General features: G+C 36.8%; 1 protein-coding gene across 1 annotated transcript; it reads left to right on the top strand.

Annotated features, from left to right (window-relative positions):
* The first annotated feature begins 11210 nt into the window (after positions 1-11210).
* LOC124631697 lies at positions 11211-20335 on the top strand. Its single transcript, XM_047166246.1, has 10 exons — positions 11211-11554; positions 13276-13410; positions 13969-14172; positions 15480-15651; positions 16094-16216; positions 16663-16922; positions 17307-17511; positions 17741-17948; positions 18912-19092; positions 19177-20335. The coding sequence occupies exons 1-10, from the start codon at positions 11474-11476 to the stop codon at positions 19993-19995; spliced, it is 2388 nt and encodes a 795-aa protein (XP_047022202.1). The 5' UTR covers positions 11211-11473; the 3' UTR covers positions 19996-20335.
* Positions 20336-20454: the final 119 nt, after the last annotated feature.

Raw genomic sequence — 20454 nt, 5'->3', positions numbered from 1 at the left:
CAATTGAGACACTATCTGAAGAAAATATCACTCTCGGTTTTGTAAAAACTAGACTATTAGATCACGAAGTAAAATTAAAAAACGAGAGTCGTGATACCAGTTTAAAGATACTCCATGTTGAAGAAAAATATAATAAAAACAGATACAATCGCACAAAACAAAACTATTTGAAGAATACAACATTCAAGAAAACAAACAAACAAAAATTTGTGAAATGTCATTACTGTGGACGCAAAGGACACAAGAAACAGGATTGTTTCTATTTCAAAAGACAGACAAATATACAAAACAATGCCCCAGAAAGGACAAGACAAGTCCAAACTATTGCCCTGCAAGAGGGAACGACCTCGAATTCTTCTTTTTCAGGATTTGCGTTCATGACAAGCGCATACCATTATGAAAAAGACCACTCGACAATTAAATTCCTATTAGATTCAGGAGCGTCTGATCACATCACAAATAGAGATGATCTCTTCACATCGTTTGAATGTTTAAATCCTCCTTTAAAAATTTCAGTAGCTAAAAACAATACATTTATTTCAGCAACTAAAAGGGGAAACATAAATCTTATCAGTCAAACAGAAGTGCAAGGAATACTGGTAGGTTATGAACCCAATGGTTATAAAGTTTGGAATACAGAATTCGAAAAATATGAAACTGTAAGGGACGTTGTAATTGATGAGACTAATTTTATCGAATCTAGGCCTTCATTACGACCTGAACGGAGTAATAATACATATTCCCAAGACGAAACTGATAATGACTCCGTAACAAAATCAGTGTCTTATAAGTCTCATAGTTCTGGCCCTAAATCAGATAGCTCTCAATCTGATGAATGCAGTACAAGTAAAATTCGAAAAATCGGTAGTCATGAAATACCGAATGAACCTGAAAATGAATCTGAGAGTAGTTTGAAACACAAAAATCAGGATAAACCTGATGAATTTTTAAATTTACGAAGAAGTGAAAGACTGAAAACATGTTCGCGTAAATCATATAATGAAAATGACTATGATGTCTATAGTGCGTTATCCATCACAAGTAATATACCAAAATCATTAAATGAAATTAAATCTCTGAACGATAGGAATCAGTGGGAAAAAGCAGTCAGAGAAGAACTCAATTCTCTTTAGAAAAATAATACATGGACATTAGTACCAAAACCATCAAATAAAAATATTGTAGACTGTAAATGGATATTCACTATTAAAAATGACGTTTCAGGTCAACCTTCAAGATATAAGGCACGTCTTGTCGCTAGAGGTTTCAGTCAAGAATATCTTAGTGATTATAATGAAACATTTGCACCAGTTGCTAGAATAGCAAGCTTTAGATTCTTAATTAGCTACGCAAATCAATATAATTTACTGATTCATCATATGGATGTAAAAACAGCATTTCTAAATGGTACACTAAAGGAAGAAATCTACATGAAAGTTCCTGAAGGTGTAAAATGTAAAGATAATTACGTATGCAAATTAAACAAAGCTCTTTATGGCTTAAAACAATCAGCTAGATGTTGGTACGAAACATTTGAACAATGTCTCAAAGAAATAGTTTTTCAGAACTCCCCAGTAGATAGGTGTATATATATGAAAGGTAAAGGAGACATTTCTAAAAATATTTACGTAATCTTGTACGTCGATGATTTGGTTATAGCATGTGCAGATTTGCAAACAATGAATAATTTCAAAGCATATTTAATGACTAAATTCGAAATGACCGACTTACACGATATCAAATTATTTTTGGGCATTAAAATAGAGAGACACCATGATAAAATTACTTTAGACCAAAGTGCTTACATTAAAACCGTTTTGAATAAATTTAATATGAGTGATTGCAATCCTATAAACACACCGATGGAGCTTAAATTAAACTATGAAGCTCTTAACGCTGATAAGAAGTGTGACGCACCATGCCGTCACCTGATCGGTTGTTTAATGTACATTATGCTTTGTACGCGTCCGGACTTAAGTACATGCGTAAATATTTTAAGTCGGTACACAAATAAGAACAATAAAGAATTGTGGTTATGCTTAAAGCGAGTTTTAAGATATATCAAAGGCACAATTGATTTGAAGTTAACATATACAAGAAATAATTACAATAACATCCTAAGTGGATATGTCGACTCAGATTGGGGTGGCCACGATTGTAATGATAGGAAAAGCACTACTGGATATGTGTTTAAATTATTTGATCAAAATACAATTACATGGTGTACAAAGAGACAAACATCAGTAGCGGTCTCGTCTACTGAATCCGAATATATGGCTTTATATGAAGCTGTTAAAGAAGCATTATGGCTTAAGTCTCTGGCAGAAAGCATAAACTTAAAAATTAATAAGCCCATTATTTTATATGAAGATAATAACGGATGTATTAGCATAGCTAATAATCCAACAAGTCATAAAAGGTCCAAACACATAGATATAAAATATCATTTCTCTAGAGAACAAGTTGAGAAAAATGTAATAAAATTAAATTATATTTCCACAGGTAACCAGTTGGCAGACTTGTTGACAAAACCTTTACCAGTCGTGTCTTTTATAAGACTGAGAAAAGGATTGGGTATAGAATAAGTTTTAATTTAAGTACAATTTCATTATGAAATGGTCTGATCAGGTTTTTCTGGGTTTTCCCTGATCCTGTGCAGCAAATGTTGGACCATTATTGTACAGTTGTCCCAGACCTTACTTGGAAGTATAATATGTTACGTCGTATTTATAAGTTGGTATTCACTTTGTAATGTTGAATTGTAGACTAGATACTGTATAGTAAACTAACGAATGACTAAAAGTTAGGGATTAATTTTTGAGGGGGCGTGTTGGATTATATAAAGCAAAAACTAATACCCCTAACTTTCGATAACATTGTTCTTTGTTCTATCTGAACAATCTACTGTTTATTTAACTCTACACACACTGCGTCACGGGATCTTGTTAGACGGACGTATTGCTTCCAAGTACCATTTAAAGTATAGAATAAATATTTCAATATCAAATTAGTATATTATTTCTTTTAATCCCATACCTCCTATATAAACATACGTAACTTCTCTTTTATTACATTCGTTGATAATAACCGGATCGAGGGCATGACAATTTCTGATGTAATTTAGTAAATGTTCTGCATAGACGTCGTGTGGATAGCTTCAGATATTTCGATGATAAACAGTATGGTTAACTTAAACAAAGTGGCATGTTAACCCGCAGACAAATTAATTTAATAAACATATTTATATAGTTGTGTTATAAATACCATTTTTTATATGCGGAGCATAAATACGAGAGCCCTATTAGCAAATCTGAAAAACGCTGAGTAAACACGGAAAGTTTCCGATGCCACCCAGGTGAGCCTGGATGCATTTAAATTTTGACAGTTTTGAGATTTGTACTTTTTATACATTTTTAAGCAATTTGTCTTATGTACCTACCTACTGTGTAAAGATCAATGTCAGACGTCCATAGTAACTTAGGCTCAATAAAAATATTTCATGTACAGTGAAAATTCTTACAGTTTTTTGTGTAGTTTAATGTCAGAAGCTTTTCTATGTTTTCCACTTTTGCATTGAACTTCTCAAAACCAAATTATTCAAACGAAAAACCTGAACTCGATAAACAAAATAATTACTTATTAACATGATATTTTCTTTTGGAAAAGTTCTAGGTAGATAACAATTAACTATTTTATAAGAAGTTAGTATTTTATATGTAAATTGTTGTAGTAAAGAACTTTGTGTACGTGAGAATTCAGTTTTAAAAGTTGATTGGGTGGGCCGAAACCTGACATTGTTCTTTGAGAAGTGGTGATGAAACGGGGAGATGAATACCTACTTTTCACAACTACCGCGGTCTTATTTGTTGCTTAGTTCTATTTCTTCCACCTTAGCATATAGGTACCTTGACTTTTATTGTTAGTTTCCCGTTGGAGTTTGGAGGAAGGAAATCCCCACCACCTAATACCGAGCTACCTATCGGTAACTGTTCTACTTACTTACGCATTATTATGTACTTTCTTGTATTATGTTTCCTTGATAAATATTTGCATTATTTTTGCTGACTAGGTACATCTATCTGTACTTATTATAGGACCATTGGGAGATAGATCTATGCGTAAATTAATTGAACAGATATTGCCCGTGGTGTCACCCGCGACCCAATAAGGAAACTTCCACCTCCTGCACTCATTTCCAAGGCCGTAGGTCCAAAAACACATATTATTCGAAAAAAGTGCCTCTTCAGTTCCTATACTTTGAAAGCGCAAGAAAGTAAATACCCTCCGTAAAGATAGGATCGATTGTTTGTTGAGAGGAAGAATCTATACAAAACTGTAGGACCTATACTTAGCTATGTGGACCTAATGCCGGTACCTTAGCAGGCGACGCCAAAATCGATCGACTAACAAGGCAATTATTAATAGCAAACGTTACGCCCTCCACCCCTGTTAATTTAGAACGCGACGTTATTTTTTTGTAAGACGTAAGTAAGGAGGTTCGTTTACCGAAGAAACTCGATACATTGTTTAGACTACTTACCAAAATACTATTACCAAAAAAACCTGAAGAGTAAGTACTTACGTAAAATTTTGATAGGAAAGTCGCTAACACACTTCAGTGATGCTGCTAGACAACACTTTCACACAATTCTTCTTATATAAAGGAATGCATATAGTTTTCATAAAGAATCAAATAATTTTATTAAATATTGTTAAAATAACTTGAGCAAAAATGCACCGCAGCTAACGATGGCTCAAATTCTGCAACAGGCGTGCAATGTTAAAGGTTGTACCGTAGAAGGTACCGACGCCGATGGAGAGAAAATCAAATTTTACTACAGCTGCTTATAATTTCCACTTTTCAGTTAAGCGTGATCCAGAAAGTGCTGATAAGGCTACTTATAACAGGAAGTTAGTGTAGGTACTCGCGGAATCTGCGGAAGAATCTGGATTCCCGCGGCCCCGCGCACACGTGCAAGGAGGACACAAGGGGGTTTTAGCCGGTAGGAGTCCGGCATACCCCTCCGCCTTTCCCCAGGCGGAGGAAGTCCATGAGGATTTCCCCCTCCCAAAAAAAAAAAAAGGTACTCGCGGAATAGATAAGACGGCTCACATCTTAAACATACTAACACACAAACAGCATAGTCATCCTTTTGGACAAATGGCTCATTGATTAAAGTCAACAACGATAAACTTTAAACTTTCAAATACAAAGCTATCGCAATAATATTAAATATTTTGATTCTGACGCAACTTTATTTGCAATTGATTGAGAGTCATACCTATCAAAAGCCTAGATTACATATTTTTGTACAAACCGTAGGAATACCTATACCTAGGTATAAAGCATTCATGCATGGTGAGAGAATTCTGATTTTTTAGATCTACGCAAACTGAGAAAAAGGGTTGCTCTTAAGGGATTCTGGAGTACAATTGCTGCTAAGTCCAGCTTTCGCTTAAGCTGTGTTCGCTACTGCATCTGTTCGAAAAAACTAGCGTGGATCTTTTTGTGCAAAATTCTCTTTTCCAATCCAAAAAAATCTCAATTTCCAATCCAGATACCCCAACTTGGCCGCTTTCACAGTCGCCTATCGTAGTATGGAGTCTGGGGATCTGATCAAGGTTCTAACTCTTGCGAAAGCTGGATTAAGAATATAATGTGAAGAAAGGTTCAACTTACTGTGATATTTGATCAGTGAAAAGCATATGATCCACGATGATCGGTCTTTGCTGTGAAGAGCACGACGCGCTGTGATTTAAGCCCGACATGACTTTGTAACGCCTGGTACCAGAGTTTAAAAACCTTTGTGTCGTAAGTCTAAATCTGCTAAATGGTATTTCCACGACTGTCCTCTGCCTTACAGCACTTAGACTAGGAAAAGCACTAATATTTAGCCGCAGTTTGTTGCTGGAACCCAATACCAAGGGACTCCGAAAAAATTCGAATGTGATGACGGCTGTCATAAAAACAAACAATGCAGATTTGTTTTTTTTTTTATATGACAATGGGATAGATTATAGACAAACATAGGTACAAACATAGATACTTTAATATTTATTATTACACTACGCTGAAAAAGTTATCGCATACTGCTGTTATTGTAAGGGTTGGGTTATGTTTAAATCATAATATTATATTACGTCAGTGTTGTCAACTACTTATTTCTCTTACCTTGCTCCTCTAGTTATAATATGAAGGTTTTGTTTTGGTTCACACACGTTGCTATCGGGATTTAATCAGTGCGTGCATGGTTGACTTATTATGTAGATATTAGGCCCGGTTCATATTTAAAATAATGACGTCGGTTAACATTAGTAGTAAATGGGTCACGAATGCTGCAAATAAGTACATAACATACATAAGTAATTGCTAGAATCTAGATTATTTAGAGAATAAATAACAAACTAGACTATGGTCAACATTCTCAGTGTATTCGATATTAATAAAATAAGTAGATGCTGTAAAACAAAAAAAATCGTCACATGTGAAAATTCTGGCCTACACGCTACCTTGTAAGGTGCGCTACGCATTTAACCGTAGCTCAGGCGTAGCGTGTAGCACGGCTACTGGCTACTGTTCTACGCATTACCATAGAGTTAACATTTAATTATACATAGTCTATTGTTTATCCATTTTTATAATTATAGTTATGTCTGTTTGTTATTGTATGTAAGTTGAATTGTATTCCTGCCGTACAAATAAATGCAAAAAAAAACTGAATTTATAATTTTTGTATGCAAGAGATTCATGATTGTATTATGACTGTATACTATATGCAATGCTAGGGAGTGTGTTTGTAAGTTCTTACTACATATCTAATACCTAAATACAATATCAATTATGAATATGGAAATTACATGTTTTGATCCAGTCATGCGCATTGAAGAATATTTTGTTATTATCTTATTTAGTTAATAACATCATGACGAGTTTGATCATTAATTAGTTCAAATACATCTACGTAGTGGAAAGTGAATAGTAATTATTGCTAGCTCATTCATACATGACATGATATTTTCTTATTAAGTATACATACTAACATATTTGTATTTAGAATAAACAGTAGGTACTTTAGGCCAAGGTTTTAACATTATGATTTATCAATTAGTGTTCAAGTCATGACCTAACTCTTATTTATCAATATCTCTCTAAATTATGCATGAAATAGAATACCAAATATTGTTAATAAATATTTATATTCCAATAACGAATGATATACAAAACTGATAAGAGATCAATTATATAGCAAGTTATTAGCGGTATTTAAAATGCACTATTAGATAGTATAATGATGTGACTCATACAATTTCAGGATTTCAAGTTAAATCCAAAGCTGATTTGCGAAAATTACTGAAAACAAACAAAACCAGTCATTAAAGAATGCTTATGGATATACTTTTGACATGGTTTATATAAGTAAAATAAAGAGTAAAGAAAGTGAAGAGCGTGAAGTGTTTGAAAAGCTCAGTTGGAAAGCTACACTCTTCCCAGTAACGTAGGCTTATATTTTATCCCACGGGATGCGGGAAAACGGCTTGATAAGTTTATGCTCAGTTTATAGTAAATACTGAAGAACACTTAGATAATATTCTCTTGTATGTAAGTGGGTTCAAAGGTTCATAACCACACGTGTCCCTATTTTGCATTTCAGCTTTCAGTAGCTATCTATTTCTATTAGTTTGTCTATTCCTTACCTACTCTATATTTATCAATGATCTTAGAACGTAGTTTTTTTTCTATTACATACATTGTTGTATGTATTAGTTTAGTTTCAAATGCAAAGTTCATACAAACATATCAGAGCGGAACTATATAGAATAGGTGTTATTTTTGTGATTCATTAAAATGAAAAGAAATATGAACATTGTTAGGGCACTATCTAGATTGAACAGAAATAGCCTGAAGTAGTTTAAGTGATTCACGTGTAGTTTAATATTCAGTACACAAGGCCTTTACCTCGAAGTGCGTATAGGCCTTTCGGCCTATACGCACTTCTTCCAGTCTGCTCCGATTTCCGGTACCTCGGTTCGCTTATTCAGGGCGATGGCGAAATAGATCGGACAGTTACGCACAGAATTAACGCAGGATGGATGAAATGGCGGCAGGTAACGGGAACAACTTGTGACCCTCGTATTCCCCTTAAACTTAAGGGGAAAATTTACAAGAGTATGGTCAGACCTGCTGTCTTGTATGGATCAGAGTGCTGGCCCACAAAAGCGACGAATGAAAGACAATTGCATGCGGCAGAGATGAGAATGTTAAGAGGTATGTGTGGAGTTACGCGAATGGATAGAGTGAGGAATGAGTATATAAGAGGAAGTTTGAAAGTGGCGCCGGTATCAGAAAAACTGCGTGGAAACCGGCTGTCGTGGTATGGGCATGTGATGCGGAGGAATGAGAGTCATGTTGTGAGGAAGGTGATGAGTATGAACGTGGACGGATATAGTGGAAGAGGAAGACCAAAAAAACGATGGATGGATTGTGTGAAAGTAGATATGGTAAGAAAGAATGTTACTTGTGAGATGACGGGAGATAGAGGAGTATGGAAGAAGAAAACATGCTGCGCCGACCCCAAATGAAATTGGGATAAGGGCAGGAGGATGATGATGATGATGAAGGCCTTTACCTCGAATTAGCATCACACAGTGTAACATAGTGTTTCTGAGTTATCGTTATTAGTAATATACAACCTGGGGTTACCGATATTTTGCAGTTTGCCATGAAGTGAAAAATATTTAGAACCACATAAAGGTAGTGCGTAGTTGGTTTTTTCCTACAGCTATTCAATTTGTGGTCTCTGGGCATACAATTTCAGAAGTGCCTTATGTTACAGGTAGGTTAAAAGAGAAACGACTTTTTTACGATTGTTTTAGGGTACAAAAATCCTGGTAATTTATAAAATCGCTCGTCACCATATGATTATGTAAGACCCTTACTACACTCTTTTATATTATCTATCTACTTACATTCATAGGTTACAAACACATAATACATAATACAGGCCCTATTTTTAATTACTTTGCTAGAGTAATAAACTTATCAAACACATTTATTGTTATTGTTGTTTATTTGCCCCATATCAAAATAATTTTAAATACCTTCAAAAGTTGAATCTAATGTTAGCTCCTATCAGTTTTGACTTCAGCTTCTTATCTGGGATGACGAATAAATTGCTCGTACGTGATTTCCGAAGATCGAAGACATTGACCTCTGGTTTGGCAAGGTCACTGATTGTATTCGAAGAGCTCGTTATCACGTCTTTTGGTTTTCAGAGCACACGCAGCTATCTATGACTAAAAGTATAATGAGTTTGATGAGCGTTAGGTTAGGTTATAACATCATAAAATACTGGCCAAGTGTGAGAGGCTCGCGTGTCAAGGGGTTCGTGGGGACCATCGTAAAGCTTCAAGTACCAAGTTAGGCCGCATCCAACCCACGAAAAAGATTTTAAAAATCCAACACTAGCATTAGATTGAGGCCAAGAATCTAAAAAGAAAACTTTTCATGAACTTCTCAAGTTTAATATTCCAATAGTTTATGTATTTGAGATAGGATCAATAACTCCCATTCTAACTACCCTTGGTTTTACGAAAAAATTATATGCTCTCGCCCTCGATGTATCAACTTTAAGTTCAGAAAAATATAGGTACCGTTGGCCTATTCTTCTTCTTCTTGCTTGTTATCATTCGGTTCCAATACCCTAAAATATAGACAGTCAAAACAAAGAAGCTAGATTAAACACTAGATTAGTAACATCTACAAAACTGCAACATTATTAAAAAAAAGAATACCTATATAGGGTGTGTCGTTCATAATCACATTAAATGAAATGCGTTAATATACAGGTTAATATATGTCCATTAACACAAATAAAAACGAAAAATACGTAAAAATAAAAAAATGAATTTTTCAAACAAAGTAAATAGAATAAAAATGTGAGAAAATTAGAACACCATATAAAAGTCAGTCATTACAAACAACTGTAATTCTCCCTTGAAAACTGACAGCTGTCAACTGATCAAAACATTCGATACTCCTAACTTTATCTCTGCTTTACACATGATGTTGTAAATTATAAAAACGAAAAATGACTCCTGTGGCTAAACCACTGAATGGATTAGGTTATTTTTTTTACAATTCGCCATAGAATATCATAAAGTATATGTGATAGAATTTAATGTGATTGTCAACGACACACCCGATAAGTATATGTTGTTTCTTACCGTACCTTTTTTTTTTTTTTTTTTTGTTGTCGCTGGGCTAAAAATGCTATTACGCATCCCCTTCCCGTCGGGGGACGGGAGAGAGGTATGTGGGACTCCCCGGTAAAGACGTTCCCGGTATACCCACTAAAAAGGCCCAGCGGCACTCCGACCTCGCCTGAGTGGAGGGGGTCTGGGAATATATGGCGTCCAGTCCCCCACCGGCGATTGCCCGCCTAACGGCAGGCCCCTCATACCTCCCTCCAGTGGGGAGGGGTCCTTATAACGGCCGGAGCACAGGGGGTGATCCTTGTGATGCAGGCGGTGGCGCCTCCGCGCCTGTCGCCCGCTGATAACCCCCCAGGACGGATGGGGACCGACGTTGTGTTCCCCGTCTTCCACCCCTTCTTCGTCTGCGGTGCGGCGCCGCGAGAGGGTCGCTCTCCCGCACGCGCTCCGCCGACTCCTTCTGTGACACGACGTCCTCACAGAAGGAGGCCACCGCTTCCCTTACCGTACCTGGTTAACATTTAGTTAAGCATGTTCTTTTTAAAGATCCGTTAGTTTCTTCTCGTATAGTTAAATAAGAGAACGAGAGGGCGAGACGAAATGTTGTCGATGAAAAACATTTTAATTATAAGATATCGACACAAATCACGACAAGCTGTACGGCTCCATAAACATGTAATAAAAATTACTTATCATTGAATTAGGTACTGGTAAGGTATTCGACGTCAGGACTGGGTGTTAGGTACGTAAAAAATGCTTAAGTCTCCCTTGCCATCGCTGGTTTACCTGTGACAATGCATTACCTATCAACAGACAATCAACAATTCTTCCCAATTGCTGAAATTCGACAACATGATCTCATACGCTTTGTTTGAGAACAACACATGTTTTCACCAATTTTCAATCACAGCCGAATATAAGTAGGTCCATAACGTGATTAATCTATAGTTATCTATTGATTGTGGTTGCAGATAATTTGTAAACAGTGGGTTGTTTAGCACAATAATTAGTACGGCTGTCGCCACGAATGAAAATACATTCAGTCCTGAAGACAATCAACAAAAGCTGTTTTGGATTGTACTCGTGCCGGAATGTTTGACGCTATTCAGTTTCCAAACACTTTCGTGGAGTGTCTTGTGTTGGTGTAGAATACAAATGGACGTCCCCAAATTTAATCTGACATAACTTTTGTGATTTTTCTCAGTGATTGTGCCTGGAAAATATTTTCAATTATGTTCAACGGGTGCAAAAAGAGTGATTTATGGAAATTATGCAGGAACGTCATTTAATAACTAACTTCGTTTATTTTGCCATATGGATTTCGATTTTACATGGGACACAGGTAATTCTTAGTTTTTTTTATGACGTTACGCGACCTCAAAACAATTATTTAAAATTTTCTCACATTACATAGTTACCTAATGCAGTAGTCAGAACTGCATATTTTTATTTATAATCACCAAACTGCCCAAAACACGTAAGTACATGTAATTACATGACTAAAACATAATTGGTTGATTTTTTATCTTTTTTAAGCATGGTTCTAAAAGGTCATTGTATTTTTCACTGATATGACTAATTAGTAGCCACCCTAATTAAGAGTGTCTGAAAATGGATGATAACATACTTAATTAAAATTAAATATGTAATAAAGAGACTTTTTGTACATTGATGCCCGGGGCCTAAAACAAAATCGCTCTTCCTAATATGGTTTGTTGCCTACAGTGCAGCAGTGAAGATACAAAAGTCCTCACTATTTTATAGACAACATTACAGGCCATTTAAGTAATTATAGAAAAGTGTTTTTGATTATGTCGTCACCATGTTGTGTGTGATGCGGATCGGCTATCTGACGAATTCCTCTCTTCCTTCAAATCAGATTCCAGATGTCCTTTTTCGTATTTTATGCACTTCTCCTTAATAGTTATGTGTATTCAGAACTATTTGTTAGTGGTGAGATGGATGTGTGGTGTGACAAGAATAAATAAAGTGAGGAATTATTACTTCAGAGGAAGTCTGAGGGTAACGTCAGTTACAGAAAATATGAGAGGCAAGAGTTTGTCACGGTATGGGCTTGTGATGAGGAGGGATGAAACATTAAACAAAGGTGTAGATGAATGGAAAGGGAGAGGAAGACATAAGCAAAGATGGATGGGCTACCCGCAAGAAGACAGCAATAAGTAGTGAGTGAGTGTTAGTATGACGAGTGACGATCCTAAATAAAATTGGGAACACAGTAGAAGAGGAAAATAATTTTATAGGTGTAAACTGAAATGTCGATGACTTGTTTCTGCTATCTGTGACCCAACGATGATATACGACGCCATTATGTAGTACGCTCTATAAAAGATCGTAAACTTACCAATATGTAGTTCCTACCTGTGTGCTATCTGTACTTAAATTGTTTATGCCCATCCCAAGAAAGATAACAAAACACTAAACAACAATCCAAACACCAATAACTATGCGAAGTACCTGTAAGATTGTTTTGAAGACTTCGATATTTGGTATGCCTTACTGGAACTTGGATAAGTTTAGTCACGATAATACGAAATTATAGAAGGTAAACAACTAGCTATGTATTATGAAAAAAACGCTTAGGCTAAAGTTCCTCAGAAGTGAATAATTGCACCATATCAAGATTGGAAATTGCAATGATAGTATCTTCTGATGATAAATGCGTCCTGCATGCAGTACATAATTCTTTTTTTTCCATGTACGTAGATAAAGAAAGAGGTGTGCCCTACGTCCTTGTTAGGTACCTATTTTCCGGTTATCAACGATTAGGAATTCTTTATTTTACGGAAAAAATAAATATTATTTTTATTCCGCTCACCAGTATAGAAATCGTACAGGTAGTTTAAATAACGGTAAGGTATTATTTTCAAGGCATTGTAGTGCCCCCACCAAAGTAGAGCGGAGCGGAGAAGTTTTTAAATAACCAATAGCAGTCCTCTGTTTAAGGGATGCTACTGAGTGGGTCTTTATCTGGAACTGTGTCAAATATTTCAAAAAATTACCATTCTTACTATGGCTTACCTGTAGTAAAATATTGTATTCTAGGTGAGAGCCCACCTCAAAGATGTCCTGAATCCAGTGAACGTAGACTTTGATGTATGGCACCAGCGTGACACGCGAGTAGCCATCAGGGCCAATGATCTCCTTGCTTGCGAGAGGCCCAATATCTATATCTGTGAGGTAAGTCCCGTTGTTTTGAAAACCATTTTTGCAAAATCTGTCAATATCTTGAATCACTGTAGGCCTAGCGATATGCGACATAGATTGTTCCTCTGCAATGTTAGATAGACCAATATTGTATGTACATAAGTATAATATCGAGAGATCAAGTACCAATCTCCGAGTATCTGACAAATAAACACAACTTATGTTGTGGTACCTAAATAGATAGACTAGCTATTCAACTGCAATGTGTTTATATGGGCCAGTAATCACCATATTTGAAATTTGAAACAAAATTGAACATAGTCCTCTATCTACTTACTATGAGATAACTAAATAACGTCTTAGATTTTGAACTTGTTAATATTATGTAGTGTGGGAGGGTTTAAGAAAAGTTTACCCTGAGACCTACTTCTAACCCTCTAAAGAGAGACTCTAAACCCTTGAGAGGGTTAGAGGCAGATCTGAGTCTAAACTAAACTTTAGATTTTAAAAATAATTTCAAAGGCCAAAAAATTTTCAAATTGGACTATATCTCCTGACGTCTTATAAAAATTAAGCTTTGGTAAAAATTAGGAGCCTCCAGAGACCGTTCCACCAGACGCCAGAAAGACCTGCAACTATCGCAATGTTCGCTACCATGAGCAAGTGTTCCGCTGGGTGGCGGGCCGAGGATGCCTGCTTTACACTCCTGACTTCCTCTTCGTGGCCGGCACTAACACCATCAACTTGAACGCTGGCTGCTTCTACGGGAACTGGTTCGCACCCTGTTTGGAGATTGTGAGTATAACTCAGTAGATATTTTTTTACGCGCATTTTATGAAATATTTTCCCAAAGCCCGTGAAGCTTTTTTCAACTTAACTCATACTTGTCATTTATTTATCTTTCAACATATTATTTATATTTTTAAATATTCGATTATAAAAATAAAAAAAACGTTTAAAAATTAACTTAACTTATTATTATTGTTAAAAAAGTACCTTCTTATGAAAGCCTACTTTATTAGCTTTAAGTTAATTACAACCTAAGATCTAATTTAGATGAGATTAATGGGACTGTGGAAGGACCAGCAACAGGACGCTCGGGGAACCACAGGAATCCGCTGGTAACGAACATTTCGAGTCAAGTGCACTACCGAAATATCACAGTGCGATGTCTGCAGTTTTAGGTGTAGGTATCGGAGTATCTCCAAATAAACGATACGCTCTTATCTTTTACACGATTAACAGTCATAATTAGTTTTGGAAGTCCACGAATCGCCTGTTGAAGCAATTGTACTGATGACAATCGCTGTGATATTGAATCACTGCCAAAGATAATGGATTTGTGATTGGTTTCAAACAATTTGAGTAAATTACCTACACATGTCTTGGTATGTAACCTTGTACTCGAAAGATTAATCTAGCTATAGGTCCCTGGTGCCTATGTTAGGACAGGGTGGGTACCTATATTATTTGCAATGGTGTGCTTAGATGGGACACCAAGATTATATGTTGCATTATCTTACGAAATAGGTACCGTGAAATGAAATGATTCAGTTTTATGTGTGTGTAACATTTACTAATTTGTCCTTTGAATCAACGTGACCGACTAGAAATAAAACCAACTGAATTTGACGACAACTACAGTGAGTAGTATTTTTTCCAGAAGTAATAGGTGATTCCAAAAATTATATTCAAATGTACGTTTTAAACCATTAACTATTAAAGGTCATGGTACCATGATCTAATAATGATTAAGCATGACTATTGTTTTATTTAATGTTTCGATTGTTTATATAATAAACAGAGGGCCCTGTCACACTGCCCTGGGGCACGCCGTATTTAATTGTCCGATGATCGGACTTGAGAAGCGTTTTCGTTTTTAAATTTTTCCTAGTTCTTCAAATTAAATGATCTCAAAGAATGTGGCAAGAGTTTAGACCTGACTAGAGTTTTACACCTTTTAGAGTCTGTTTAGTTTTTAACTGTTGTGAAAATTGTATGAGTTAAATATTAATTAGGTCAGGTAACAGATCAGGCTAACAGAGCCAAGCTACAAGAGCCCTGCGTTTAGACAAAGTTGTTCAGAGTTGCTGTTGTCGCAGGCTAAAGAGGACGGGTCATGTGGCTGCTATCCTTTCGACCCTGGTTTAGAGGAGGTGGCTGCCGCGGTACACGAGGCGTTGATACCAGCAGCTCAGGGAAGGTGGGAGCGATGCTTCTACGCTGCCAGCGATTGCTGCAGCCATTATATGCCTGACACTCTAAATGTATCCGGTAAGCCGAACTTTGGTCTACATAAATGAAGGCATATTGGTGCACAGATTGATCTTTTTAATAGTCGTCCCATTGATTGGAGACGTAAATAAACATCAAGGGACAGGTCATCCTATGCGCAGTGGGAGGACCCTCGTCCGACTAAAACTTTCGAGGCAGTGTATGAATTTCATAAAAGTTCAAAAATCTCGGCTTTTGTTTATTTGTTCTGTGAATGGAATATTGTTTTACTTTTAATTTATTATACTTTTGATTTATATCTACCAATCGGAGAGACATAAATACATGGGGTAACTGAAAAAATGTCTAATCAGAGAGACGTCTGACAAGGTCTTTGACCTGAATAACTTTTATTTTTAACGTTTTAAGAATTATGTGCAGTGGGTACCCCTATCTTTACTTGTGTTACCTTTTGCAGTATCTACATATCGTTATCTTTTAGATACCAGCCAGTGTGAGGCAACGTTTGACGGCTGGACTTGCTGGCAGGAAGCGTATGTGGGCGCGTTGGCTACAGAAATTTGTTCCGAGTTCGCTTATTCTAATACCGGGCCTTCTTGTCATCGTATGTTCTTATTTCTTATCATTTATATCACTAAGCTTAGTTTAAACTTTCAAATAATATTCACTGTTGCCTTAGCTACTATCATAGGTAATTGAACTTGACCCTATCTCTTGAAATGTAGGTAAACTGAAATATCGATGTTTTGCTCGTCGGATAACTAAGGTAAAGTATATATAGTATATATATAAAGTATATATAAAGTATATATATAAAGTATATATAGGTCAGTATAAAATAAAAACAGACTGAAAGGTCTAGTCTAGATATTACCGGTTTGAAAGTTAAAGTAAATATTGTTGATGTTGTCATCTTCTACAGCTCTTAACTTTTCCAATGATCTTCAATTGTAGATTTTTCTTAGCTGAGCAAATAATCGCTTAGTACTTAGACAGCCCAATAACGTTACAAACACTTAAGAATTCATCTATAAAAGGTTAAAATTCCAGACTACAGCAGCAAGCAATGCCATACAAACGCAACATGGGAGCTACAGACGGACTACAGTACGTGCAGCATCACGCCTCGACTCCTTCGCCGATACCAGTTTTATATCGCCGTGCTGTCCATCTCCATCATCGCTTGTCTCCCCGCCGTGTTCATCTTTTGTTTCTACAAAAGATTGAGGATCACCCGGGTAGCACTACACCGGAATCTTCTCATTGCCATCATTGTGAGGAATGCGTTGGTGATTGTCAGCAGAAGTGAGGTAAGTGGAAACAATAGAATGACGTTATCGAGACGCGATTGTTTTCCGACGGACGAATACGAGAATTTTCAGGTGTTATTTAATAATTTAGGATTGTTTTCTTGTGTAAAATAAACACGAATGCGTGATAGCTATCTATTAGGTACTGCTATCAATTTTAAATGCTTGGTTTGTGTTTTTCCAACCAACCAGTATAAAATTTTATTTCTCGACATTCTATCGATTAATAGTCAGCTAAATGATTTTACGGAGACCATTTTTTTTTTTGATAAATAACATTACAATTAAGATCCTTTTCATCATCATAATCAGCCCCTTGATAGACCCACTGGTATCTTCTAGTAGAGATGTTCTAGTCTTACTGTAACCCCAATGGTATTCTAGATCTACATAGACGAGTTAACAAATGCTGGCGAGACGGTGATGTCATCTCACGGCGTTGCGTGCCGCGTGCTCGCGTTCGCCGAACGTGTCGCAGGCAATATCGTGTTCGTATGCATGCTCGTTGAGGGGCTCTACTTGCATCGCTCGATTGTTGCCGTGTTCAAGCAGAAGCTCAAGATCAAGTGGCTGTATAGCATCGGTGCAGGTTTGTATACTGCCGTCATTGTGACTATTCTGCTTACTAATATAACACAAATATTGCACCTTAACATGCAATATGTTGCAAGTTGTCGTAAATTTAATTTAATTTTATTTAATATCAAAAAAAAGACCGACCTCATTACAAACATTCATCAACTTCTTCATAAGGGCATTACCACTAGACTAACATGCTGACTGGTAGACTGTAGTAAAATGGGACCTTTAATCCGCAGTCATAGCGCTAGCTCCAGCCATCTCCTGGGCAGCAGTGATGGCAGTGCACAACGACCACTCCTGCTGGCTGATATACACCGTGAAGCACGTCCAGTGGATCCTCGACGTGCCACGCATCACCATCCTACTGGTCAACACTGGCTTGTTCATCGATGTCTTGAGGGTACTCCTCACTAAGATCAGAAACTCCGAGAATGCTAATCAGCTGTGAGTACAATAGTTTGTATTTTGTTTTGTTGGGTGGATGTCAACTGTGAAGGAAAGAGCAAATGGCCTGTTCACCGATTATAGTTAGGTATAAGATTATAGAAACAAGGTTTCTGTGTTTAGATATTATCAATTAATGTAATTCTGAATAACAAGTCGCAGTACAGCTAAATTAATCGAAATAATGAAGCAACAAATAAAGTTTGAAACAAACTTGACAATATTTTAGAGAAACATAAAGGTAGATATTTTTATTTGCATGTTTTAAGTCTTAATTTTTGTGATCAAAAACTGAGCGGAGTTGTGTTAATTAGAGCGGAACTTTAGCGTTGCTGAAAATTATTCATAAAGTAGAATTGAGTTAAGGTGTCTACACACCAAAGCCGCTGACGCCGGCGGCACAGCTCGGCGGCCCAACCCGCCGGCCGTATTTTGTACAATCATGCCGCCGGCTTGCGCCCGCGCGGGCAAGCCGACGGGGCAGCATGCCGATGCCGACGGCATCCCTCTCCACGCACTCAGTCAGTTGACCGCCGGCTTTCATAGAGTATTTGACAATTACTAGAACACCACATGCCGCGGCAGTCGTGCCGCCGGCATTGCCGCCGGCAAAGTCATTCGGCTTGGATATTCTGAAGCCGCCGGGTTAACCCGCCGGCACTAAGCCGCCGGGCTGTGCCGCCGGGTCAGCGGCTTTGGTGTGTAGACCCCTTAATATTCACATCTCAGATACATGTATTAACTAATACGTAACAAACAATTTTTTAATAACTTATATAGATTTTTTTATATAAATGAAAAAATATGTACAAAATACGTTGCATTTTTTAGCGGACTATGTTTGAAATGAAAATTGCAACATCCCAGCAATGAGGGAATTTTTCATGTTTGTTCAGTACCAAGGTTAGTTACGGAGCAAACAAATAAACAGCTTATACTTTTCTAAAAACCATTTGATTACAGGAGCACAGCTAAAGCAACGCTGTTCCTAATGCCAATATTCGGGACACAGTTCCTGCTGACTGCATTCAGGCCTGCCACTAACAACTGCACTGAGGAACAGATCTATTACTACGCCTCGTACACCGTCGAGGGGCTGCAGGGGCTCATTGTAGCTTTGCTGTACTGCTATATCAATAGAGAGGTAGAAATTATTAAATACATTAAAAGAAAGAATAACTGTATTTAAAAATATATAGGCACCTACTAATTATTTTATTTATAACAGGTTCACAGCCTAATCAAAGCAACATACAGAAAAACAGAAACTGCAGTAGTATCTCGTATTCGAAGTGACTCCACCTACCCACGAATGAGCATGGGCCCAAACTCTGACAGAAGAATTACCTGCAGCACCGGACTGCCTTCCAGTCAATCCGATGACGCTAAAGACCAATACGCAACAATAAGACCCAAATTACATGTCGCTGAAATCATCTCAATACAAGCTAGCGAACGATTAGCCGAGATTTTAGAACCAGTGTATGAAACGATACAAAACGGAGTGACCAACGAAGGTTATGACTCGCTTGACAGATCGGACTTAGACAATGATTCCGGCTTTATAGCCAACAGGGATTTCAAAGTAGAAGATTATTACGGATTCACGAATGCATCTAGTATATCGATCGATTGTCAAGACTGGATTCGATGCGTGTCGTCGCCTTCTAGCAGCGTCTACAACAATTCTTTGACCGATTACGAAACCAAATATTTAGAAAAGAAATTCGCGATTCAATCGAAACTTCGTGAAATTACTGAAGTTCGTGAGAAGAATTCCGATGAAATAATTGCGAATTGGGATTGTTTGGGCTATAGAAGTTCGCAAGCGGACTCTGAAGAAGTTAAGCAAGAGGTTGGCCCTGAGAGAGAGCCCGTCACTCGGAAGACGACCGACGAAGCTTTATACGACGACTGTGAGAATATGCTCGAAGAGATAATGCAATATATGGAAACTACGGATTCAGCTAAAGTCACTTTAGATCCTAACTCTCTCGCACCGAATAGACGCGATGGAGATAGGATTATATTTTTAAATAATGAATAATTACTTACACCTTGTTAACATTATCATAAAATCCATTATCTGTAGAATTAGATGACAAAGTGCTCCTGATAACGTTTTCATCGTGATATCCTGAAATCAATGGAACAATTTATGAAATGTGTGTATATCGCCTAAAATTACTAAATAATTTTTAATTTCCAAATCAACACTTGTCTAGTGAGGAAAAGGATGCTTTAACTTATTTGTTAATCCTTTTTTCTTAGTTTTCAGATTTTTTTGATATTATTAAGATACTTAGATACTTTATTCTTCGTAAGTTCAGTTTTATACCTAACTTATTATGTAACAAACTTTTTTAAAAATAAATAATAAAATATAAGCTTCATACAATTTCAATTCTCATCTACGCAAGTCTTTCAAATGTGCATTTAGATAGTAACATGTGCGCAATATCTGCCACGATATGTGTAATTCGGCACACCTTACATCCTACGAGCA

Source organism: Helicoverpa zea, chromosome 7 (genome assembly GCF_022581195.2).
Source record: "Helicoverpa zea isolate HzStark_Cry1AcR chromosome 7, ilHelZeax1.1, whole genome shotgun sequence".
Lineage (NCBI taxonomy): Eukaryota > Metazoa > Arthropoda > Insecta > Lepidoptera > Noctuidae > Helicoverpa > Helicoverpa zea.
This window is presented reverse-complemented; position numbering and strand designations above follow the sequence as displayed.